The sequence below is a fragment of the Lynx canadensis genome, chromosome E1 (assembly GCF_007474595.2).
Source record: "Lynx canadensis isolate LIC74 chromosome E1, mLynCan4.pri.v2, whole genome shotgun sequence".
NCBI classification, from domain to species: domain Eukaryota; kingdom Metazoa; phylum Chordata; class Mammalia; order Carnivora; family Felidae; genus Lynx; species Lynx canadensis.
The window spans coordinates 27846301-27873540 of record NC_044316.2 but is presented as its reverse complement, the minus strand read 5'-3'; the positions used below and the strand labels follow the sequence as shown (position 1 = coordinate 27873540).

The following is a 27240-nucleotide window of genomic DNA, read 5'->3' as shown; positions in this document are numbered from 1 at the left end:
TTTTCTGCATCAAGTTGAAATGACGAGGCTTTTCCCCCTCTTTATTCTATTGATGTGGCATATCACATATTACATTGTTGCATAACAGTACATATTATGATTTTCATGTAGAGCTATACTTGCATTCCAGGAATAAATCTCATTTGATCATAGTGTATAATCTTTTCAATATGCTTAATTTTGTTTGCTCGTGTTGAGGAGTTTTGCATCAATGTTCCTAAGGGATCTGATCTGTAGTTTTCTTGCGAGTGTCTTTGTCTAGCTTTGGTATGAGGGTAATGCTGGCCTCAGAATGATTTAGAAAGTGTCTTCTCTTCAATTTTTTGGAAAAGTTTGAGAAGGATTGGTATTAGTCCCTAAGATGTTTGGTAGAATTCATCAGTGAAGCCATCAAGTGCAGGGCTTTTCTTCATTGGGAGGATTTTGATTACTGATTCAATCTCCTTACCAGTTATAGGTCTATTCAGATTTTCTCTTCATGATTTAGTCTTGCAGGTTTTGTGTTTCTAGGAAATTGTCCATTTCATCTGTTATCCAATTTGTTGGCATACAGTTGTTCATAGTACTCCCGTATAATCCTTTTTATTTCTGTAGAATTAGTAATGTCCCCACTTTAATTTCTGATTTTGGTAATGAGTCTTCCCTTTTCTTAGTCTATCTAGCTAAAGTTTGTCAATTTTGTCGATCTTTTTGAAGAATTAGCCTTTGGTTTCATTTCTCTATTGTTTTTCTATCTCTGCTCTAATCTCTATTATACCTTCCTTCTGCTAGTTTGGATTTAGTTTGTTCTTTTTCTAGTTCCTTAAGTTGTAAAGTTACGTTGTTGATTTCAGATTTTTTTTAATGTATTTATAACTTATAAGTTTCCCTCTTAGCACAGTTTTTGCTGCATCCCATAAGTTTTGATGTTACTTTTGTTTTCCTGCATCTCAAAGTATTTTCTAATTTCCTTGTAATTTCTTTTATCCATTGGTCATTTTAAAAGTGTTAACTTCCACAATTTTATGAATTTTCCACGTTTCCTTCCTTTTGTCATTAATTTATAATTTCATCCTGTTGTGGTCAGAGAAGATACTTTATCATATCTATCTTTTAACATCTGTTGAGACTTAAGTGGCCTACAATATGGCCTATCCTAAAACATGTCCCATGTGTGCTTGAGAAGAATGTGTATTTTTTTGTTGTTGGCTAGCGTGTTCTATATATATCTGTATGATCTAGTTGGTTTGTTAACTCCTCTGTTTCCTTACTTATCTTCTGTCTGGTTGTTCTATCCATTATTGTGAGTTTTTGAAGTCTCCAATTACTGTTACAGAATCGTCTATTCTCTCCCTTCAATTCCATCAGTTTTGCTTCATATATTTTGGTGGTCTGTCATTAGGTATATAAATATAACTGTAATATATTCTTTCCCTATTGAACTTTTTGTATATAATGTCCTGGTCTCTTGTAACCTTTTTTGACTTAAAGTTTACTTTGTCTGATATTAGTATAGCCACCCCTGCTCTTCTGTTTACTACTTGCATGGAATATCTTTTTGATCCTTTCACTTTCAATCTATTTATGGCTTTGAATGTCTCTTATAGATAGCATATAGTTAATGTGTTTTTATCCATTTCCAATCTCTGTCTTTTGATTGGAGAGTTTGATTCATTTATGTTTAAAAATTTTTTTAGTGTTATTTTTGAGAGAGAGAGTGAGTGGGGGAGGGGCAGAGAGAGAGGGAGACACAGAATCTGAAACAGGTTCCAGGCTTGGAGCTGTCAGCACAGAGCCTAATGTGGGGCTGGAACTCATGAACCGCAAGATCATGACTTGAGCCAAAGTTGGATGCTTAACCGACTGAACTACCCAGGCGCCCCTGATTCATTTATGTTTAAACTAATTACTGATGAGATCGTCTGTCATTACGCTATTTGTTTTTTGTCCCACATTTCTTGCATTACTGTCTCCTTTTGTATTTAGTTGATTTTCTGTAGTGAAATGTTTAAATTATTTTCTCTTTTCCTTTTGTGTATATTCCATAGCTATTTTCTTTGTGGTGACCATGAAGATTACATTTTGCATCCTAAATGTGTAACACTCTAATTTGAATTTATACCAGCTTAACTTCAATAACAATAAAAAAACTCTCTTCCTTTACAGCTTCATCCTACCCCTATTAATTGTTGATGTGACAGAGTTACATTCTTGTGTATAGTGTGCCCCTAAATATAAACTAATGATTCTTTTATATACAGAAACTCTGAAAGACAGAAGACAGTAGGACAATATATTCAAAGTGCTAAAAATAAAAAATAAAAACCCTTGTCAACCAAGAATCCTATATCCAGAAAAGCTGTCCTTCAAATGTGAGGGGTAAATTAAGACATTCCCAGAAAAACTAAAGCTGAGGGAGTTTGTAAGCACTAGATCTACCCTACAAGAAATGTTCAAGAAATGCTTCAAGTTGAAATAAAAGGACACTGCATAGTAACTCAAAGCCATATGGAGAAATAAAAGGTCTCAATAAAGGTAAGTACATGGGCAATTATAAAAACCAGTATTAGTTTTTATACTAATTTTGGTTACAACCATTACAATGGTTTGTAACTGCACTTTTTGTTTTCTCCATGATTTAGGAGATCAATACAATTAAAGCAAGAAAACAGCAGTAATTAGTATAAAAGTTAGTGTTACTGTAACTTTGATTTATAACTCCAAATCCTGGTTTATTTTTTACATAATTTAAGAGAGTAATGCATTAAAAATATTATTAGCTTTTATTTTTGGCCACACTTTACGTAAAGATGTAATTTCATGACAACAACTGAAAGAGGTGGAGATGGAACTAAAGGATCAGGTTTCCATTCTGATGTCAATACCATATTCTGTTAATTATTGCAGCCTTATGCTATGCTTTCACATCTGGTAGGACACATCCCTCCTCCTTACTCTATTTTTTCAATATTATTTCCAAGTATCGGGGCGCCTGGGTGGCGCAGTCGGTTAAGCGTCCGACTTCAGCCAGGTCACGATCTCGCGGTCCGTGAGTTCGAGCCCCGCGTCAGGCTCTGGGCTGATGGCTCAGAGCCTGGAGCCTGTCTCCGATTCTGTGTCTCCCTCTCTCTCTGCCCCTCCCCCGTTCATGCTCTGTCTCTCTCTGTCCCAAAAATAAATAAACGTTGAAAAAAAAAATTAAAAAAAAAATATTATTTCCAAGTATCTGTTAAGTCACACATTTATAGAAGGTCCTTTAATTTTACTCCACTATACAATTAATCATATTCAGTGGGACACTGGATTTTTACTTATATAACTCCCAGAGGACCAACTTATTTCTAAGTTCTTGGGAGGCACATCTCTAAAACCCAATTCTTTTTTTTTTTAAAGTTTATTTATTTAAGTAATCTCTACACCAAACATAGGGCTTGAACATAGGGCATGAGATCAAGTTACATGCTCCTCTGAGTGAGGCAGCCAGGCACAACTAAAACACCCTTCTAATAGCAACCTATAAAACAGTACTATTAGCATCCAGAAAAGGGCCAAAAGCTATGTATTTGAAAACAATAACAACAACAACAACAGCAACTAAAATCTAATCTGGAAATTTCTAATAATCAAATTTTCCAAGGGGAAAATTCCATTCAATAGTGAGCCAACAATAATTTATTAGCCATCTACTATGTGTCTAGAACCGTTTATGTATTCATTATGTTTCCACATATTGAGGAAAAGTGAAGGACTCCGCATACTCTAAAAACTCAGCACCAAACCCACCGGACAGATGTGAGGATGGGGACTAAGTTCATAGAGGATATATCACCATCAGTTTTAACTTAAATTTGCTCTTGGTTCACTTCCAAGAGTGCGCAGGGCACTCTCGAACTACAGCCTCAGGGAAAGCTACTCTGTTTTACTGTGAAGTATACAAACATGTTTGCTCCAGTATAGTCTTGGGCAGATCATGGAACCCTGGCACCTAACAGTTACTCCATAACCAATAAACATTATCTACCAACATTATTATTGTTAATGTTGGCCAATATTAGTGATTATAAACCACATCAGTGAGAGTTTATGTAGGACTTATAGCCTTTATGAATACTAATAGATAATGCTGTAATATCACAACTCACTACTTAACATGATATGTCTATCACTCCATACATTTCTTTCCTGTGGGTCCTGGACATAAAGTCCTTACATTTTTATGTATGTTGGTTTTGTTGCACCAATTAAAAGTTTTTGAGAGGAAGGACTATGTATTACAAGTCTCCGTATCCCCCCAAGTTTCTTATACACAGTATTATTTGTAAAGTAATTTGCTTTGGTTTTGCTCTGGTTACAGTGGCAAGCAACTGTTTCCTTGTTTCAAAGTAGTCAAATAGATTTGTACCTTCCTATTTTATTTGTGCAGGGTAGAATTCTGGGGTGCTAATAAAAACTGTATGATATGACCATCCTCAACAGGAACTATCCAGTTTTCACAAACAAAAGACCTATCATTCACTTGCTAAGAATAAAATGTTAGCTGGTAGCTGGCTAGTACTGCACAACAGCACATAACTTCTAAGAAAAGGTTTTTATTCACATGTAAAAGCTCCAAACTTGAGGCAGATGAAGGTATATCAATCCTCTAAATACCATGCCAGACACATGTATGCATCTGCCCAGGAGTCACTAGAGGCTAAATTAGAGAAAACGTTGTGATCTTCATCTTCCCACAATTTCACTCCTCTAAGACACAAATGATGTGAGGTATATAATCCAAAATACTCAGAAATGATGTTTATTCACTTTAAAGGGTTCAAAATATCTTGGACTTTTACTCCGACCTGTACTTTCATCATGTAAGTAAATTCTAGCTGGAATGGGAATATGACAATCCTGGCCAAGAGGAGGGCAGTATTTCTGTTCTAAAATATGGATGACTGGTGCTGGCTTATATGAGAGGTGGTAGCAGTCATTGCTTATCTGTCAAACTTTATAACAGATATTGAAGCCTCTTTGGGTGGCAGTTCCTCTCCCAATAACTAAAACACAGAAATATCTTACACAGCTAAAACCTAAATGGTATTAAAAGTAAACATTTTATTATATAACAGGAATTAAAGTTTTCAAAAATCTGTACCAACAAAACCAAAACCAAAGCCATTCTGGGAACAATGAGAAAATTTTACAATAAAAGCTACCTTTCACTTTTCAGAAATCTGAACTGAAAACAGATGGTTAACTGCGGTGCAGACAGGGCCAGCCGTTCTGTCTATTGTGGCAGCTGAACAAAGTGTGAGCTACAGAATCACTGCCCTGATGGTGACTGGAGCAGATGAGGAGAGACGGGAGCTCACAAGCAGGATGCTCAAACTCAGGCCAGGAGTTCATGTACGATCCAACTCCCATCAGTCTGACAAGTCACTCTGATCCAGCACGATTATTCTGTGTATTTTTTAAACACACACAAAAAAAAGAGTTTCAAGTGAGTATCTATGTTTTTTAAAGACACAAACAACAGTTTCCTTCTATTCAACTGAGTTCAAGGGAAGGGATTTTGATCTTTATAGTCAAGGGGGATAATCAATTAGTATGTCATGGGAACGTACAATGACTACAAAGCAATTGATAGCATCATCCTGTCTTCCCTCTGTCCAAAACTGTTCTTGTGCTGACTCTACTGATGACTTAATCAAATCTGGCATTAATTTCACCTTGTATTTTAATTAGCTGTAAACATTAACACATAAAAAATTGAGCAACTTTGAATTAATTATCATTCAAACAACTTTATCAATAACTTTAACATTAATGTTTATTTACATGCTGATAAATGTTTAAAGCCTGTTCATGTGGTCTAGAGACAGTGAACTTGGACCTACAAACATATGCCAACTCATTACCTGGATGGTTCAGACCAACCCAGTCGCTTCCAAAAACAGGGTTTTAGTTCCTCTTGATGAAATATAGAAAGAAGAAAACACAACCAGGTTACTTTCTGGGTCTAAAGGTGCCAGTATCCAGAAATTGCTTTAGTGCTCTCTCTCTAGTTTAGGGTGGACTGTTTTACCGGTAATAGTTGTTTTCTGCTAGAGACAGAATCTTTCCAAAAATAGTTAATGGGCTTCCCCACCTAACATTCTGCAGCTCCCTGTCACAGCAATGGATACTAATGATGTTAATTCACAAAGTCTCTGCATTATGTTCTCAGTGAATTCAACACTAGCTAAATGCTTACACACTCTGGGTCCTGTGCCAGTCCAGGGTCCCAGAGGAAAAAGAATACACTCTCAGGCCCTTTAATGAAGTGACTACTTACATAGGTATAGTCAGAGTTAAGGGAGCAAACAAAGGATGGCAAGGCACCCAGTGACTAGCAGCAGTGGGAAGCCATTATCAATGCTAAGTCAAAAGGGACTAGGGTGGAGCTAGGGCAGAACAGTTACTGGAAGCCAGTGAGAGCTGGAACTGAGGACAGGCTGCCTTATAGAAGCTGTGCTGGTGAAGGGACACCACTTCTATCCAGAGATAAGGTGCTGAAGTAGGCAGGTAGGGGAAATAATACCCAACCACTCCTCTGCCCTCTTCCCACTGGCCAACAGGAAGCCCGTTGGCCAGAAAGCCCAGGAGATAGTTCACAAAGCACAAAATAGGGCAGAGAAAGGAGAATGAGAATGAATTGGCGAAGGAATGAAAGGGATTCCAGGTGTTCTGAAAAAAATCAGTATCTCTAACTTCTTAAGTAGGAGGAACTTAAATATAGGAGGGTGTCATTTGTGAATGGTGCCTAAAGCTCTATCAAAATAGTTTTGAAATTAAGATCAATTTATACCTTTCACATTACTTGTAGATTCCACTTAAATTCCACAGTTTATAATTCCTTCTCAGATTCTGCAGCCTCTGTGTGAGCTAAATTTAGAACTCTTTTGAAGACATTAGACAATTAGAAGCAAAACATCTTTCTAGACAATGTGCAAGACAAGATGATGAGATTGGCCAAAGGCTTGCTTTAGAAATAAAATAGGATGTTACTGTTTTGTGATTAAGGTGTAACTGGCAATTAACAGAAAACCTGGGCTGAACTACAGGAGGAAAGCATAGAAGGATTATGTATAGCATCTGGGAAATATTTCTAAATAACTCTGATGCTCATCATAGCCCAAGGACTCCAGGTTACATTATAAACAACCATTCATTCATACCTTCTTCAGAATTGCCTAAAAAGCTGTCTGATTTCCTTCTCTCTGACTTGAAGCTTTCTTCCCCTTTTCTCTTCTTTTCACCAACTTCTTGATCCTTGGTATTTGCCTCCCTTCAAAGACAATGATTTGGGGCATCAAACCATATGCACAATGGCCAGAGTAACAGGACTACTCCAAAGGAAACATAATAGCTAGCACTACTGGCCAGGCATTGGCACATGTGCTATAATGTACAGTAAGCCATTTAATTCTTATCACAACTATATAGTTACCATTACCATTCCCAGCAAGTAATAAGGAAACTGAGGTACACAGAAGTTATGTGCCTCAGGAATCCTGGATCTGGGATCTGACCCAGGCAGTCTGATTCAGACTCTATCAACCTCTAGGCTATATTATCTACCTCCCTTCCCAACAAAAGCATTTCACTTATGTTGTAATTGGTGCCCTTTTTTGTAACCACCATTTACTTTATTACCTTACTTCATTTCCTGAAACTCTCAAGTATCTCTGATTGAAGTATCTAACAATTTAAGACCATATTTGCCAAACTAGTAAGCAGAAATCATCTCCCCTGCTCAAGTGTAAGCTCCTGAAGGGCAGAGACATCCCACTCCTCTGCTCCTGCAGCACAGCACTTGGTTGTCAGCACTCAACAGATGCTGGCTGAACCAATTTGACACTGTACAGGGATTTTTATTCTTTTTTTATTTACTAAATATTCAAAACAAAATATGTAAAACAAGAGAGAAAATAAAGCCACCTAAAGCAAAAACGATTTTTTTGCCTCCTAACCTCTAATAGAATCATAGGTTCTACAATTGGAGGAAGCCTTCAGATTCTCTTCCACCTCTGTCCAAATGCCCAGAACCAGAGTTGTCTAGCCTGTGCTTGAGTGGGAGGAGCTGTTGATAAACTGTAAAGGCACCTGCTTTTTCTATCAGATAGCAATAGCTATTAAAAAGCATGTGCTTTACTGGATAAAATCTCTAACTGCAGTTTCTAGACACTAGCTCTGCCCTTTGGGGCAGAAGAGAGTAAGCTGACTCTCTTAACTTTACATTTCAGGTATTTGAGGGTAACTACCAAATATTCTCCACTCCACCTGCACTTCTCCAGCTGAGCCTCCCCAACTCCTTCAGCTATTCTCACATGATATGGTTTTCAGACCTCTGATTATTCGATGGCCACCCTCTTCTGTTTGTCAACATCGCTTTTAAAATACGGCACCCAGGGGCACCTGAGTGGCTCAGTCAGTTAAGCATCTGACTCTTGATTTTGGCTCAGGTCATGATCTCACAGTTCGTGAGCTTGAGCACATCTGGCTCTGTGCTGACAGTGTGGAGCCTGCTTGAGATTCTCTTTCTGCCCTTCCCCTGCTCTCTCTTTCTCAAAATAGATACACTTTAAAAAAACAAGCCTATATCTTTAAAATAAAACAAACAAAACAAAATAAATAAAATAAAATAAAATAAAATAAAATAAAATAAAATAAAATAAAATAAAATAAAATAATAAAATATTGCACCCAGACTCTGCACTGACAGTGCGAAGCCTGCTTGGGATATTCTCTCTCTCTCTCTCTCTCTCTCTGCCCCTCTCCCTCACTCTCTCTCAAAATAAATAAATAAATAATTTTAAAAAATAATAAAATACTTTGCCCAGAAAGTAACCCCACACTGTGTCCTACGAGTCCTCTCTTTAGCATGAGACATCACCTTGGCCTGGGCAAGACACTGTTGTTTGTTCAGCATTAATGCTGCATTGACCATTTTAGCAACTGCATCAATGAGGCCTCATGGAGTCGCTATTTATGCCTTCTTCAAGAAAAATTTTTTGAATTCTTACCATGTCTCAAAATGCATGCTAAGTGCTGAGCATATAAAAATAAAACGACATACTTCCTACCTTCAATAAAACCAGTGAGAAGGAGATTCCAGTCAAAAATTCTCCATTAGGTCAGATCCCTTGCATTCTACACATCTGAATGCTCACTTTCATCTTTTAGAAGCATTTAACATTTCCACTTGTCAAGGCCATCTTGAATCCAGTCTATCACCTATCACATTAGTATTCATTCTTAGATTTTTGTTACCTAAAAATTTGATAAGCGTGCCTTTTCTCATTTAATTCAAATGGCTGATGAAAATGTTGAAGGTGACAAGGCCAAGGTATAGCAATCTTAGAGGCCTCTCTGTATACTGATATCAATCTGCTAATCAGTATCTTGAGCACTGTGTGTGGAGGAAGAGGGGCAGACAGGAGTCAAGGCTGGCTTATCTACAAACACTCATTCTCCAAAGAGTCAAGGTATTTTTTTTTTTAAAGACTAAAATCTAGTCCTCCTTCTTGACAAAAAAGAAAATGACCCCCTGATGGAAAACAATAACCTTGTAGAGCCTCCGGGGAGATCCTGTAGCTCCGTGCTGTCCTCAGGTGGCTGTAGCCATCTTTCTAGGTCCTCATCAAGAGTAGAGTGAGCTCTGTCCAAGGACAAGTGAAGAGAACTGAGACAATTCTTATTCCATGACAAGGAGGTACAGTGTTTTAGAGTGGGAAAGGACCTTAAAACGTGTGTTTTCACTGTACAGATAAGAAAATGATAGCTAGGTGAGATTGTATTTACAGTTGCAGAGGTCACTTACATACAATTTAGATGCACACCAAAAACTCTTCTTTAGCTTCTTAATAAAAAGCCTCAGCACCCATGAGAATAGCCACCTCCCAAAGTCCAATGCCAGACTCAGTCTCAATTCTAGGCCATTAAGTTAATTTCCACCCTGGGCTAGAACTGTACACTCATTCCTGTAAGTTTTTTGAATGAAGAACTGCCTCTGAAGCTAAAGGATGCACAGTGTTTTCAGAAGGCCTGAAAAGTCCCACTCTGGGCATCTATCTATGTCCAGCACAGCCAGCCCTTTTGGAAAATAATAATAGTAGCTAACTTTTTTTTTTTTTTTCAACGTTTATTTATTTTTGGGACAGAGAGAGACAGAGCATGAACGGGGGAGGGGCAGAGAGAGAGGGAGACTCAGAATCGGAAACAGGCTCCAGGCTCCGAGCCGTCAGCCCAGAGCCTGACGCGGGGCTCGAACCCACAGACCGTGAGATCGTGACCTGGCTGAAGTCGGACGCTTAACCGACTGCGCCACCCAGGCGCCCCAATAGTAGCTAACTTTTGATCACATGTAAAGTACTTTATACAACCAAGTTTAACTCGGCTTTCTTGAGCTAATCTTCCTTGGCTTGCATAATGATGTAGATTTTTACTGAAGGTGTTTTGAGGAGATGGGAGGACTGGAGTTACATCATACATTATAGATAAAAAGATTTCTAAAACTTTTAAAATGTATTTCTCTTCCTCTCCCTTTGCCCTTGTCTTTTCTGTCTCCCCAGGACCTTCCTTGCAGGTCCCAGGGCTCATCTCCTCTTCCACCTCCGAAACTTTCCCTTCCAGGTCTCTTTCTTTTTCTTCCTCATAGAGAATAATTTAGCCTTTAAAGAGTGGGGCAGGAACTAGATTCACTACCTAAAAGTTATTCGTAGCACTCTTCTTCCTTCCCTTCCTCTTCTATAGCAGCTGAAAAGCTAAAACCTCAATTTCTAGTCTCCCTTGCAAATGAGGGTGGTCATGCATCACATTTGGCCAGTGTAATATAAGTGGGCATCTGCTGGGGAGGGCTTCTGGGAAAGTTTCTGCTTTCCAGATAAAAAAAGGGGCAGAGTCAGAATATTCCTTTTCCCCACCTGCCTGGTGTGTAGATAGCAGCGATCCTGAAACCAGGAGGTGACAAGTCTGAAAATAAAAGCCAACATAGTAAGGTAGCAGAGCAGGAATATCCAAAGAGTCTAAGTCCCTGGTGGCATCACTGAGCTGCTACACAAGGCATGACCTGCCAACCTGTGGGACTGCCTCCTGTGTGAGACAAACTCATTTAAGCATGAAGGTAGAGTTATCCATCATTTGCAGTTGAAAGAATTCTGCAGGGCTACCTTAAGGATCCACAGGACCAGGATTAGGATAAGGCAAGTGTTGCAAGGACAAGTTCAGATCCTCTTTTTCTTCAACAAAATTTAGATACTTTGCTCATCATTGATTTCTTGGCATCAGTTTTTATTTTTTAAAATAATGTATTCAAACAATTTATCTTGACTCTGAATTTTTTGGTGTCTCCTTTAATTTTGTGCCCAAGGAGTGTCTCACTCGCTTCATGCCAGTCCTGGCCCTGAATGATGGTTAGGGCAAGGTAAGAGAAGTCAGGAGGCACAGGAGGTGAGCTGAAGTGAATTGGGAACAGAATCGGGTTTCTTGAGGCAACCTTGTGTTTTTAGACTGAATTGTCTGGATGGCTGCCCCCATTTTCTCTTATCTGGCCACAAAGGTCTAAAACTTCTCTTCCAAGGCCTTTAATTAAAATGTTTGGGGGCACCTGGGTAGCTCAGTCAGTTAAGCGTTGGACTCTTGATTTTGGTCCAGGTCATGATCTCATGGTTGATGGGATCAAGCCCAATGTCAGCCTCATCTGCACTGTGAGCACAGAGCCTGCTTGGTATTCTCTCTCTGCCCCTCCCCCACTCATGCTCACTCACTCTCTCACACACACATACACTCTCTCTCTCTCTCTTTCTCTCTCAAAATAAATATAAAAATACTTTTAGGGGTGCCTGGGTGGTTCAGTTGGTTAAGCCTCCAACTTTAGCTCAGGTCGTGATTTCATGGTTTGTGAGTTCCAGCCCCACATCAGGCTCTGTGCTGACAGTGCAGAGCCTGCTTGGGATTCTCTCTCTGCCCCTCCCCCACTCACTCTGTATCTCTCAAAAATAAATAAATAAATAATTTAAAAATATTTTTAAAAAATTTAAAAAATAATAAAACGTCTTGAAAGAAGCTGAAGCCTGTGTCTGCCTTACAAAATGAAAAACAAAAACAAAAAACAACTTGACAAGAAAAAAATATTAAAAAATGGGTAAAGGACTTGAATAGTTACTTCTCCAGAGAAAATATACAAATGGCCATGGATACCTGGAGAACTGGTGGTTCAGTGGTAGAATTCTTGCCTGCCAAATGGCCATGGAGGCATATGAAAAGATGCTCAACATCACTCTTAATTAGGGAAATGCAAATCAAAACCACAATGAGATATCACCTCATACTTGTTCCATTAGAATGGGTACTATCAAAAAAACAGAAAATAACAAGTACTGGCAAGGATGTAAAGAAATTGGAGCCCTTGTGCACTGTTGGTAGGAATGTAAAATGGTGCAGCTGCTGTGGAAAACAGTATGGTATTTCCTCAAAAAATTAAAAATAGATTTACCATATGATCCAGCATTACCACATCAGGTTACATATCCAAAATAAATGAAAGCAGGATGTCCAGGAGAAATATTGTATACCCATATTCTAGCAGTATTATTCACAGTAGGCAAAAAGGTAAAAGCAACCCAGTGTCTACCAATAAATGAACAGATAAACAAAATTTGATACACACACACACAGACACACACACACACGCACACACACACACACACACACACACACACTGTAATTCAGCCTTAAAAAAGAAGGAAATTCTCGGGGTGCCTGGGTGGCTCAGTTGATTGAGTGTCTGACTTCAGCTCAGGTCATGATCTCAGTTTGTGAGTTCAAGCCCCACATTAGGCTCTGTGCTGACAGCTCAGAGCCTGGAGCCTGCTTCGGATTCTGTGTCTCCGGCTATCTCTCTGCCCCTCCCTGCTCTCTCTCTCTCTCTCACACACACACACACACACACACACACACACACACACACACGCACATTCTCTCTCTCTCTCTCTCTCTCTCTCTCTCTCTCTCTCAAATATAAATAAAGAAGGAAATTCTGTTGGCTGCAGCAACTTCTTACTCAACACATCTCCAGAAGCAAGGGAAACAAAAGCAAGATGAACTATTGGGACCTCATCAAAATAAAAAGCTTCTGCACAGCGAAGGAAACAATCAGCAAAACTAAAAGGAAACTGATGGAATGGGAGAAGATATTTGCAAACGAAATATCAGATAAAGGGCTAGTATCCAAAATCTATAAAGAATTTCTCTAACTCAACACCCAAAAAACAAATAATCCAGTGAAGAAATGGGCAAAAGACATGAATAGACACTTCTCCAAAGAAGACATCCAGATGGCAAACCAACACATGAAAAAGTGCTCCACATCACTCATCAGGGAAATACAAATCAAAACCACAATGAGATACCACCTCACACCTGTCAGAATGGTTAACATTAACAACTCAGGTGAGGATGTGGAGAAAGAGGATCTCTTTTGCACTGCTGGTGGAAATGCAAACTGGTGCAGCCACTCTGGAAAACAGTATGGAGTTTCCTCAAAAAATTAAAAATAGAACTATCCTACAACCCAGCAATTGCACTACTAGGTATTTATCCAAGGGATACAGGTATGCTGTCTCAAAGGGGCACATGCACCCCAATGTTTATAGAAGCACTATCAACAATAGGCAAAGTATGGAAAGAGCCCAAATGTCCATCAACTGATGAATGGAAAAAGAAGATGTGGTATATCTGTACAATGGAGTATTACTTGGCAATCAAAAAGAATGAAATCTTGCCATTTGCAACTACGTGGATGGAACTAGAGGGTATTATGCTAAGTGAAATTAGTCAGTCAAAGACAAATATCATATGACTTCACTCATATGAGGACTTTAAGACACAGAACAGATGAACATAAGGGAAAGGAAGCAACAATAATATAAAACAGGGAGGGGAACAAAACATAAGAGACTCTTAAATGTGGAGAACAAACAGAGGACTAATGGAGGGGTTGTGGGAGGGGGGATGGGCTAAATGGGCATTAAGGAATCTAGTCCTGAAATCACTGTTGCACTATATGCTAACTAACTTGGATGTAAATTTAAAAAATTAAATTTAAAAAGAAGGAAATTCTGACCATGTTGCATGGATGAACCCTGAGGACAGTATGTTAAGTGAAGTAAACCAGCTACAAAAAGTCAAATACTGTATGATTTCACTTATGTGAGGTATCAAGAGTAGTCAGAAAGCAGAATAGTGGTTGCTAGAACTGAGGAAAGGGAGCAGTTGGTTTTTAATGGGCATAGAATTTCAGTATTGTAAGATGAAAAAGTTCAGGAGATCGGTTGCACAACAATGTTAATATACTTGACACTAGTGAACTGTACACTTGAAAATTTTATGTTTATGTGTATTTTATCACAATTACAATTAAAAACAAAAAACCTTTAGGAATAGGGGCTATCAGGCTAGTAGGAAGAAAGACCTTTTTTCCCCATTCTTATTTGTCAATATCGGAAGAAAAATGAACACACTAATACAGTTTATTAAATCCTTTTAGAAGCCCAGCTTTTTCTGTTACCTCTCTGTGTCCTCTTCTAGATCCTGAGTTTCTTTGGTCCAGAGCATACTGCTATCTTCTTTTTTACTGTTAGTTTCTTGTTCTTCTAAGTGCCTTTGATCTAAAAATGGTTGAAAGACTTAACTTTATTAGAACAACAACAAATTGAGAAAGCCTGCCTTGAAATGGAGTGCAAAAAATTAAAGCTAATCAGTTGTCCCTGAAGTATATATTGCACTACTTCTTCCCAGGAGAGCAGGGGCCAGGTGGCAGTCTGCAGGGTGCCTGCATTCACAGAAGCTGCTTCTGGGGTCTTGGGAGCTCTCTGGTGCCAGATGAAGCAATAGGAAACCTTACCTGTGCCAAGACTCAAGAGAGACAGAAAAAGCAGAGGAAAGAGAGGGCACATAAAAGAGGAGCCAAGACACCCTGAAAACAAATTGCACTGATTCACTTTGGGTGACCACCCTATTCTCACCTGTAAATGTTTCTAGGTTGGAGCCCCAAGGAAAGAATTTGGGGGGGGGAAGGTAGTTAGTACCCTTTAATGTATGCCAGGCATTTTACAATACTGTCTCATTTCATCCTGCCAATGGTCCTATGAAGGGAAAGTTTGTTCAGTATCTTACAATGTACCAGACACTGTTCATAGAGCTATTGTGTAAACCAGGAGGTAAGAATTATCATCCGCATTTTACAGATGAGGATGACAGAGGCTTGGAGACATTAAACAGCTTAATGAGGTGGAATTGTGCCTGACCTCAATGCCCACAGTGTCCCACATGTACCATTGTGCTGCCAAGGGCAGTGTTATAGCAAGGACCTGATGAAAAGGGTCTGGGCAGCTGGCTTACCATTTACAGTGACACCGAGATAACTTGCTGTGTTCTCCTGCAACACTGTGGATGAGGCCTGCTGTCGCTTCAAGTGCTCTGTCACAATAATACAAAAGCAAAACACAACTTATTTCTTCCTTCAGATGTCATACCATTCTCTAGGGCAGTGGTTCTCAAAGGGTGGTCCTTGGATCAGCAGCCTCAGTATACTCAGTACTTAGATATGCAAAGTCTTAGACCTCATCCCTGACCTACTGAGGCAGAAACCCTGGGGGTGGGGCCCATCAATCATATTTTATAAGCCCTCCTGGTGATTCTGACAGCTGATAACCTTTGAGAACCACTGGTCTAGAGCATCCAATTCTATCCAACACTAAAAATAAAAATAATAATGATAACAATGATAGGTAACACTTGCAAAGCCCTAGGTGGCAGTTACTGTTTTTAACTTACACACATTCATTCAAGATTCATGTTCACAATCTTCATAACAACCTTACAAGACTCATCGTGTGATTGTCATTCCTGTTGAGCAGATGAGGAAATGAAGGTAAAGAAAGGTTGAGGACCTAGCCTGGAGTCACACACAGTGTAAGAAGCAGAGATGGGATCTGAACCCAGGATGTCCAGCTCTAAGATTTATGCTGTTAATCTTTATTTTATACTCTGTCAAGTTTGTAACACATCAAAGCAGGTTCCAATTTCCCCCATCTCTATGGCCTATATTTCCTATTTTTTTACTTAGTTTATGAAAAGATAGAAGGCAAAGAAAATAATTTCCATTTCCTAAAGAACTGACCATTACACCAAGACAAGCATCTGCCAAACTGCATACTGCTTTGCATTTGTGGCTGCACAGTATCCTTCAAGTGCTCCCCACAGCAGAGCAGTGAGACAGCTGCGAGGCGGCACACACAGGGACCCTGGACTCCCTGGTGCAGCCCTGTTGTGTGCAGGCACAGGGGTCTCTCTTCCTGCAGGTCAGGAAGCAGGCCTTTCCTGGCAGCTCCTGGGCATCAAGGGGCCCCCATTTGATCACTTGAAATAACTTGAAATAAAAAATTCATTTTTATCCTTGTTAAAGATAGTCCTTTATTAATCTTAAAAGATCACCTATATCCTAGAGTTCGAGAGGATCCTCCCTGTTAGGCCCTTGTCAGAAGCCTAGAGCTGTGGATGTGGGCCCTCCAAAAGAGCACAGGTGTCAGCACCAGGTCACTCTCCAAAGCTCTCTTGAGGTGAAACAATGGAATGATGATTTATAATAATCAGGTGGGAGTGCCCATTATTAGAAGAAACTACCCAAGTGACCTCTCAATTTTGTCTTTCTGGGAAATTACTGACCTGTGTCAAAGTACAGACATCACCTAGAAACCTGGTCCAGATAATTCCCATGAGTAAAATGAGAAAAGGTTTCTGCAGAGTGTGTTGGGGTACAGCTGTGCCATGAGGCTGGAACCTAGGAGGAAGGCTGCTAACAGCTGCTGAAATGGGGGAGTCTATATGGTGACTAAGAGAGAAGACAGCAGGATCCAGAAGAAAAGTATCACTAAGGTCAAACTGCAAAGGAGCCTACAAATACTGCCTTAAGTCATGACAAAAGAAAAATGACACTGAGAATCTATCTGAGCTGGACATGTGTGGGTGACCTCTACTCTCATAAGCAGCAGTTCTATTACTGTACTAAGAAAAACAACTGGAGAGAAAGAATTTGCAAGGACTCCTTGGGGCATTCTAGAGAAGGAAAGCCCTAGGGGTAGCCCGAAGGGGTAGGCACCCTAAGAGCCTGACCCAACAACCCTATGACCCTGTGGCTTTGGGGAAGAGGTGTAATGAGGTGAAGGGACCTATGAGTACAGAAAAAGAAAAAAGGAAGGTCTGGCAGCTCTGACTGGCTCCACCCTAGTTCATCAGACCAATAATCAGGGGCTGGGGGTTGTGATAGCCTAGATGGTAGCTGTCCATTGAGTCAGACCACATAAGTCCTCATTTACCTCCTTCTTCCTGATGAGACACAAAACCTCAGAGACCCTGAAAAATAGCTGGTGCATATCGGGAAATTCTCTAGAGGCCCCATACCAAGAACTGGACTGTGAGAGGTCTGCCAAGATGCGTCCTTTCAGAGTAAGAAGCTGGTCAACCAGGCTGTCAAGGAGAGAACAATCACGTCTCTTCTCACTCTTCAAGTGAGAAACCACCTGGCCCAATGCCTCCATGTACTTTCAGCATTGGCTCAGCTGGGCAGGGCCAGCCAATCCAGCTACAAGTAAAATTGAGCTGGTATAGCTGGGTCTCTGTCTGAGATGGAAAATTCTGGTCTCATTACATCTTGTGCCACTGACATCTCTGCCCCTGAGAAGGTGATTCATCCATGATGCCAATACCTCTAATACCTCCTGCTAATGGCAAAACTGAAAGTACAGGATGTCTCAACCTTAGTAGCCAGACTTCAGGCCTCCAAGGTATAGCTGGTTTGGTTCCAAAAGGAGGTGAAATATTCCTTTAATAAAACAATTTCATCATAATAAACCACTTAAATATTGTTATTCTTCTTAGAATCATTACCATAGGCCCTTTAAAGTAACAAAATGACAACAGACACAGGCTAATATCCTGGCCAGGTTTCAGTAGTAATGTGAGGCCCACTTTATTGGAAAACTGCTCCTTCCTGAATTGTTCATTCAGTTAGACCTTCTTATTAGGGCCATTTGTACTAGTACCTACACCTGAGACAAAGAACTATATTGTGGTCAGTGACCATAACAGGGCCATGGAGTACATTCTGTATTGAACATCCCTTACCAATTTCGTCAAGCAGCTCCTGAGATGGTGGTGGTAGCTCATCAACATGATGCTGTGAAATGGCTTCTACTAATGCTTAAAAAACATAAAGAGAAAAATGGCTTAACACCTTTCTGACCCTGAACTGGATTTTCCAGGCTTCCACATGAATTTGACATAGGACTTCTCAGCAATGAAACAAACTGAGGCAGGAAGACAGCCTCTTACATTAGCAGTTCTAGTTGAGACCTCCTAACATGTGAATGGATTTACTCCCCTTTTTACTCCAAATCCTTTCCTGCTTTACCCCTTATCCCAGTATTTCTTGATCTGTGTCCCTCCCTCCCAAAGATATTTAGGGTAGGGGAAGTATAAATTCTTACTAAGAGGCTGGGGGCCTAATCTGGCATAGGGCTCCTGGAGGGATACAGTCTGGGCCAGTCAAAATGAATAAAAAATAAAATGGAAGGTCTTTCATAGGTTATCAGGCCAGGGGATATAAGAACAACCACTCTTTGGGCCTTCCCCTCCTTATAACCTTAAATAAAACCCCTCAGCTTAATTCACAAAATCCAAGAATTGTACCAAAACATAAGACATTAAAATTAATATAGCAAAGGCAATATGCCTCAAGAGTTGTTAACATTCTCATATCCTTTGATCTGAAAACCATCTCCTAAGAATCTATCCTAAAAAAGGGATCAGAGGTACAAAGATTTTTATACAAAGAACAAAAATTAGAAAACAATATAAATCTTCAACATAATAGCATAGTTAAGCAACATATGTAGAACGGACTATTATGAAGCCATTACATATATTTAACAAATAATTTTCACTAAGGGGAGATCCTCAAAACATAGCATCAAAAGAAAAAAAATAGGCCGGAGATAATACACAATATGATATCAACTATGCTAAAAATACATACATTTTTGTACATTTCTAGAAATATGAAAGAGAAAGTGCCTAGCTGGCTCAGTAGGCAGAGCCTGAAACTCTTGATCTCAGGGTTGTGAGTTCGAGCCCTACATTGGGCACAGTTTACTTTAAAAAAATGGGGGCACCTGGGTGGCTCAGCTGGTTGAGCATCAGATTCTTGATTTCAGCTCAGGTCATGATCCCAGGGTCGTGGGATCAAGCCCGTCATCAGGCTCCACACTGCTTAAGATTCTCTTTCTCTCCCCCTCTCCTCCTCTCCCCCACTTGCATGCTCTCTCTAAAAATAAAAAATTTTTTTTTAATTTTAAAAAGAAAAACTATGTACTGAATAGTACAAGAGGTTAAAAAATGGTGGTAGAATTAAATGATAGTTTTCTTTTAAAGCTCTTTTTATTCTCCAAGTTTAATGAGTATATTTTACTTTTATAATCAGATGGAAAATAGCATTTTTGTTTGAATTTAATGTAGCATCAACGATGAGACTAAAGTTCCCTTAAATTGGCTTACTATTATTTTGTATTTTGGTTGTATTTTCATATTAAACACAGGGTACCTTTCTGCAGGCTCCTTCTCTGGGTGGCATGGGATGATGTGTCAGGTGACTTAGCAATGCTGGAGGAACCGGCCCCAGTAAATGCAGGCAATCTTTTCTATAAGTAAGATGTAAACATGGTAATTGACACATGTACTGAGCTCAAAAGGCAAACGCAGTTCAATCATTTCCAAGATTAAGCCTGTGTTTCATTGATGGAATAAGCCACTTGTTTTGTTGATTGAGTCAAACTCTTTCAAATGTCCCCTCCTCTGGGATCCCTTCTCACCCAGTCTTTGCCTCCATAGCACCCAGTACTTACCTCTGTATTGTGTTAGCCAGCCTTTCTCACTAGGTGGGGAGCTCCTCTGGGGCAGGGACTAGGTTTATCTTATTCACATTTGGTGCCTAGAAGAGGGCTTGGCAGGGTACCTGGCACTTAAAACCTGCCCAGTTAACAATTTATTGAATGAAAGCATAAAACTCTTTATCTCCCTACTTTAGAGTGAATCTTTTGTGAGTCAAATGCCCAAAGAAGATAACAATTGATTTTTAATTGAGGGCCAAAGCAAGTAATCAGTCTGCCTATAGAATGGTCAACATTTTTAATGAACAGTGCCAAGTAAGGAATTTGTAGTTTTCTTGAAGAGTCTACACATATGGAATATAAGGGAGAGAGAAGAGAAAAAGAAAGAAGGACGGCAGGGGGAGAAGGAGGAGGGGAGGAAAAGGTAGCACACAATTATGTGTTTTTATTGCAGACTGTTAGTTCAGGAGTTCAGAGAAGGTAGAGAGCAATCAAACCTCTCAGGGAACTAAGCAGAGGAGGCATCAAAGAGGAAGCAGAACCCAAGCCTCCTCAAGTAAGTAGGATGTGGGTAGACAGAGAGTACAATGCAGGTGAAGGCAGCATCCTAAGCTATGACAATTTGGCTCTTTGGAGAAATTGCCAGATGTTATCTCTGGGGCAAAAAAAGGCACAAAAACCTAGGATCTATCCTAGAATACAGACTCAGAAAGATACCTCAGGGAAGCCCAGAGAAGATCCAATTTATTTCTTGCTTTCTTTGTATAATGGATTTGGAGAAATCTTGGCACTTTGGATCCCTGAGGCCTTTGGGCTGACTCCATGAGTGTGGAAAGCAGAATCAGTATACTTACGAGATCGGTCAGTCTTGAAGGGGCAGTTTCAGAGGAAGTAAGAAAGGAATCTAGGCTCTTTGCTTTCTCTCGAACAGTTGTAAATCTATCAGATGAAGTTTGAATGGATTCCTGACTGTTCCAGCATGAGGTAGAACCTGGTTTAATCTGAAATGTGATACTTTCAAGGCAGTCTTTATACCGACTGGCAGCTGAAGAACTTGACCCTGTTGTAGAAAAGAGGGCAATTAGTTTCTGAATCCTCTACATTATTTAAAAACAAAACCACAAAACTATGTATCTATACCAGGGATTCTCCAAGTTGTTAATAACTAAAATAATCACAGATATGAGATATAGCTTCTCAAAGTATAAAAACAATGACAGTCTCTAAATTTGGCCATCCAAAGAAAGGGAGATTATTTGAACCACAAATATACTGGAACTAAGGACACCAGAGAGAGGCTATGTGATGCTGGCCATTGAGGTTGCAAGACTCAAAACTATGTGTGTTTACTCATATGTGGAACTTGAGAAACTCAGCAGAAGACCATGAGGGAAGGGAAGGAGAAAAACTAGTTTCAAACAGAGAGGGAGGCAAACCATAAGAGACTCTTAAATACAACAAACTGAGGGTTGATGGGGGGTGGGGAAGGGGGGAAATGGGTGATGAGCATTTAGCAGGACACTTGTGGGATGAGCACTGGGTGTTGTATGTAAGTGATGAATCATAGGAATCTACCTGAAAAACCAAGAGCACACTGTATATACACTGTATGTTAGCTAACTTGACAGTAAATTATATATTTAAAAAATTTAAAAATAAGAAGTGTTTCATAAAAAAAAAAACTGTGTGTTTAAGCACAAGATAGGTTTTAAGTAGTGCTAGAGTACAAAGTACAGTTTGCATTTGCCTGTCTCTACCACTAAAGTAAAAAAACTCCTTAGAGCTGCTTATAACCAGTACCACCAACCCCTACCTGGCCCCCCATGGGATTATCCCCTTCAACTCTGGTGCTAAGGAGACACCTCTACACTGAGGAAACACCTGGCAGTCTTTTCTCACAGCCTGGCTTCCCAAAGCCAATGGGGCAGGGGCTGTTAGTTCTTCTCCCCAAACACTTCTCCCGCAGTGATTACCTGGGCTGAGTGGAGTGCTGACACTTGTAGGTGCATGGTTTATTTTGGGTGTTTTGCATGAGACTTCCTTAAAGGAACCATCTTGTTCATAGGAAATACTAGACAGGTCTTGAATGTCTGTCAGTGATCTAAGAAATTTAAAGTACAAAGTAATTAGGAGAAGATGTTTAGAAAAATCAAACAATATTTTCCTGAGGGGTGCTTTTTAAGGATGCTCTTGACAACAACCTTTACTTGGCAGCAGACCAGAATTAGAGACTATCTTAGAATATCTTATGTATCTTAAAGAGAATCTCAGAGAATATCCTAAAAAGAGTACTAACTTTAAACATATCTCAGCAGCTAAAAATAAAACTACTTCCATAGATGAAGGTATATTTACATGGAAAACAGATTTCATTTACCTCCAGTATAAACTTATTAATATCATCATCATCATTATATTTCCTTGATTGTAAGATGCTATTAATTTAGATCATATCGTTAACAGCTTTTTGGTGAAAGAAGAAACACGCTCACATTAAATGTATGAATAAAAACGGGAGGAATATATTTTCCCACAAATAAGGAAATTCCTCATTTTTCCCTAAAACCAAGACTTTACACAGCATCCTTAGGCAACCCTTTGGTGGCCCTACATGTCTTTCTCTTTCAGCTCCTTTGGTGATTCCTTTAATGTCTCCTCTTGTTCACCTTCAGTACTGTAGGAGAGAAAATGAGAAAATCATATGAATCCCCAGTCAGCAGAGTGCACTAACCTGGTACAATGGACCAGTTTGTCAGCCCAGTGTAAGAAGCAGCAGAAAGGGCGCTAAATCAAAAATAGAAAGTTGGTGGGAATGCAAGCTGGTACAGCCACTCTGGAAAACAGTATGGAGGTTCCTCAAAAAACTAAAAACAACTACCCTACGACCCAGCAATTGCACTACTAGGTATTTATCCTAGTAGTAAATACTAGGGGGATACAGGTGTGCTGTTTCGAAGGGACATATGCACCCCCATGTTTATAGCAGCACTATCAACAATAGCCAAAGTATGAAAAGAGGCCAAATGTCCATTGATGGATGAATGGATAAAGAAGGTGTGGTATATATATACAATGAAGTATTACTCGACAATCAAAAAGAATGAAATCTTGCCATTTGCAGCTATGTGGATAGAACTGGAGGGTATTATGCTAAGTGAAATTAGTCAGAAAAAGACAAAAATCATATGATTTCACTTGTATGAGGACTTTAAGAGACAAAACAGATAAACATAAGGGAAGGGAAACAAAAATAATATAAAAACAGGGAGGGGGACAAAACAGAAGAGACTCATAAATATGGAGAACAAACAGGGTTACTGGAGGGGTTGTGGGAGGGCAGATGGGCTAAATGGGTAAGAGGCACTAAGGAATCTACTCCTGAAATCATTGTTGCACTATATGCTAACTAATTTGGATGTAAATTTTAAAAAATAAAAAATAAAATTAAAAAAAAAAAGTAGGAAGTTGGTTCTGGTCCTGGCTCTGCTACTGATTAGCCATATGTTTTCAGGCATGTCTGGGCCTTACTCTGGGACTCAGTCTCCTTTCAGCCCATCTGAAATCAGCTGATGATACTACATGACAGTGAGCAAGTTCCTGAGGAAATCAATGGATCACAGGAAATTTGCTGGGGATGGAGGCTGGAGCAAAGGGCACAGTGATGGGGCCTTACCAGCTGTGAGACAGCGTCCTACATGGAACATCAGGTGGGGCCAAGAAAGACTTATGCCAAAAAACGGCCAGAAAAGAATACTGAAGACAAACTTGACCTTTTTCTACTTTAACTAATAGGTAGGATTCAATTTCAATATCCACTAAATATAAACTATAAGTCAGCTCCCATGCGAAATCCTTCCATATGTTTTCATATTTTTAATCTTTGCAACAATCCTGAGACCAAAGGTACAAAGGAAAGAACATGGGTTCAATCCGGAGACCAAAGGTACAAAGGAAAGAACATGGGTTTTGGATTGAGTTATGACTTTATTAATTCTGTTCACTAGAGTATTTGTTTCTCCTTTCAAGTATACAACAGCACTTTTTGGCCCTCCTAATTTATATAAATGGCTACCTCACTTGTTTTAACCAGTGAAGTATAAGCAAAAGTGATGTGAGTCACTTTGGGCAGAAACCTTAAGGATAGTGCACAACTCATGTTCCCTTTCCTGCCTCAGCAATCAAGGAAGCACAAGGATGGAGTCTCCCTAAGCCTGGATCTTGGATAGAAGGTAATAGAGCACTGCACACTCCTGGCCAACCCATGGTGGACATGGGGCATGAGTAAAAAATAAATGTTTGCTGTTTTAAGCCATGAAAATCTGGAGGTTGTTTGTTCTATAGCATAATCTAGCCTATCCTGACCACTTACTAACCATTTGCTAACTTACAGTTAGCCACTTACTAACTGCGACCTTAGAAAAAATACTTAAAACTCTCAGAACTTTGCTTTCCTTATTTGCAAAATGGAGATGCCAGTATGTGCCTCACAGGGCTGAATATGGTAGTTACTTAGGAAACACCAGCTGTAATTATTATAGGTAAGGAAATTGAGACCTAGAGAGAGGGAAAGTAAAATGAATGTTGTTGTGTCAGGTACTTTACCTCTATTATTAGTGTTTTTAATTAAACTTTTTATTTTGAGGTAACTGAATATTCACATGACGTTTAAAGAAACACACTTGACCCAAGTTTCCCTGAATGGTAGTATCTTGCAAATCTACAGAACAACCAAGATATCAACACTGATACAGTCAAGATACAGAACATTTCTACCACCACAGGGATCCCCTTAGGCTGCCCCTTTTATAGGCATGTCTACTTCCCTCCTACTCCTTACCTCTTCCCTGTCCCCTGGAAACCACTCATTTGTTCTTTATTTCTATAATCTTATCATTTCAAGAATGCCATATAAGTGGAATCATATAGTAAATAACTTTGAGGGATTGTGCTTTCCATCCAGCACAATTCTCTGGAGATTTATCCAGGTTGTTGAAGGTATCAATAGTTCATTCTTTTTTACTGCTGAGAAGTATTCCATAGTATGGATGTACCAGTCTGTTAAATCATTCACCTGTTAGACAATGTTTGGGTTTCCAGTTTTTGGCTATTACAAATAAAGTTGCTATAAACATTCATGTATGTGTTTTTTTTTTTAATTTTCAAATGTTTATTTATTTTTGAGGGACCAAGACAGAGCTCAAGTCGGGAAGGGGCAGAGAGAGAGAGGGAGACACAGTATTTGAAACAGGCTCCAGGCTCTGAGCTGTCAGCACAGAGCCCCACGTGGGGCTCGAATTCCGGAATGGTGAGATCATGACCTAGGCTGAAGTCGGAAGCTCAACGGACTAAACCACCCAGGCGCCCCTCATGTATATGTTTTTATGTGAACATAAGTCTTCATTCCTCTGCAAAGAATGCCAGGAGTTATAAGGATTCTTATTCCTAATTTTATAAATGGGGAAATAGAAGAGAGGAGTTGAGAAACTTAACCAAGGTCATAGGGATAGGAAAGGCAGAGTCAGGATCTGAATACAGATAATGACTCCTTTTCACGATCCCTCACAATCCTGCTGAAAAAGTCCTAAGAAAGTTAAATTCCCCAAAGCAAATTTTTATAATATGGTGACAAATATATTTGAAGACAAGCAATATATAAATATGGGACATTATCAACATTTAACACTACTTCTGTGAGTCTGAAACTGTGACTAAAATACTAGCACATACGTTCGTATAGGTTGGAATTGAGACCTGGTCAAAATCTCAGCATTCCTTCCAAGGCTTTTTCTCATTTGGAACTTTTCTTCGCCTGAAAGAATAAAGTAAATGCATCTTTTTTACTGAATTTTTACCAACTCAAATTATTGTTTTCATTCTCTAGAATTTCCCTTGGTCTGGTTCAGAATGAGAAATAATCTGGATAAACAAAGTACTTCCTAATTGGGTTTGGATTGAGTGCTATAGGAGAGGTTTTTGCTCTGAAAGTTTATTTTCCTTGCTCAGAGGGAGTAACTATATTCTGACACTCAAAATACAATCAAGCCATTTACTGGCCTTTCAGTTATAACAGCACAGTTATTTCTGGAGACAAATGTTGTTTTGTCTTTTCAGGAAGGCAAACTGACCTGGTTCCTGTCAACAGACACCAGGGGGCGTTGAAACCAAGAACTGTTTGTTCACTAAAGATTCCAAATAGAAAAGACCATTAGCTGGGCATTCCCAGAGTGCTGAGCCTCTTGGCCATCATACTCCACTTAAAGAATGGGGGTGGGGGGCTTGAGTACTAAGGAGCTAATTCAACTATCTTCCGTTCTTTTTTTAAGTTTGTTTATTTTGAGAGAGAGAGAGAGACAGAGAGACAGTGTCAGTGAGGGAGGGGCAGAGAGAGAAACAGACAGAAAATCCCAAGCAGGCACGGCACTGACAGCACGGAGCAGCCCAACATGGGGCTTGAACTCATGAAACTGTGAGATCATGCCCTGAGCCGAAACCAAGAGTCAGATGCCTAACTGTCTGAGCCACCCAGGTGCACCTCTTCTGTTCTTCTTGATATCAAGTATCCAAAGTTACTCCCCACCAGTTCTCAGGTTAGATACTATGCAGACCTCTGGGCAGACAGGGCCACTATTCATTATTCTTCCCACCAGTGTACTGCTTTGTTTATAGAGAAGGGGACAGGCAGAGCAGCCTGCCCTCTCGGCAAATGCTCATGATCCCAAGGCCATTTCTTAGAGCAAGTAGTATGGTGGACGATGGGGAGGCTCACCAAAACAGTGTCACCTTTAGCAGGTACCAAGGAGGTCTGAAACGTCAGTAGAGAAGCATGAGGGCTCTTCTTCCTGTGACCCTCTTTCAAATACCTAGGAGGCATAAAGCCCTAGAAAGCATTAAGGAATTCCTAATAAGCACCATTACAGCTGGAAAAAAACTTAAGAGATTTTGCAGTCTGACCCTCTCCTTTACTTTATACAAAGAGAGAATGGAGCCCTGGGGTGAAATGATCATGCATGAAAAAAAAAATCAGTGGCAAAACTGGGCTTGGAACCTGGCATGTGTCCGATTTTTACCTGTGGCATCGCCTGGTGTGGAAGGGGTATATGTCAGAGCCCTAGTGGAAAAGGAGGAAGAGAAGGGTGAAAGCGGGACATGAGTGGAAATCAGAGGTTTCTTCGTGTACTTCAGATGTCTGTATCAAAGTAGCCCTGGATTTCTGACCTACCTGCCCCACAACTTCTCTATCCCACTCAACCTTCTTCTAAACAGAAGTGAAATGGCTATGTGCAGGTCACGCTCA

At 39.8% G+C, this 27240-nt stretch overlaps 1 protein-coding gene across 1 annotated transcript in view; it reads right to left on the bottom strand.

The window, feature by feature from the left end:
- Positions 1–3369: 3369 nt before the first annotated feature.
- TEX14 (testis expressed 14, intercellular bridge forming factor) overlaps positions 3370–27240 on the bottom strand; it is a 96268-nt gene continuing 72397 nt past the window's right edge. Inside the window, exons 22-33 of the mRNA XM_030294594.1 lie at positions 25674–25755; positions 22558–22620; positions 21920–22047; positions 20801–21006; positions 19661–19757; positions 18187–18261; positions 15403–15480; positions 14570–14669; positions 9569–9661; positions 7179–7288; positions 5880–5931; positions 3370–5421 (exon numbers count right to left, since the gene is read on the bottom strand). Coding sequence (XP_030150454.1) covers positions 5385–5421; positions 5880–5931; positions 7179–7288; positions 9569–9661; positions 14570–14669; positions 15403–15480; positions 18187–18261; positions 19661–19757; positions 20801–21006; positions 21920–22047; positions 22558–22620; positions 25674–25755 — 1121 coding nt within the window. The 3' untranslated portion in view covers positions 3370–5384. The remainder of the gene's footprint in view (positions 5422–5879; positions 5932–7178; positions 7289–9568; positions 9662–14569; positions 14670–15402; positions 15481–18186; positions 18262–19660; positions 19758–20800; positions 21007–21919; positions 22048–22557; positions 22621–25673; positions 25756–27240) is intronic.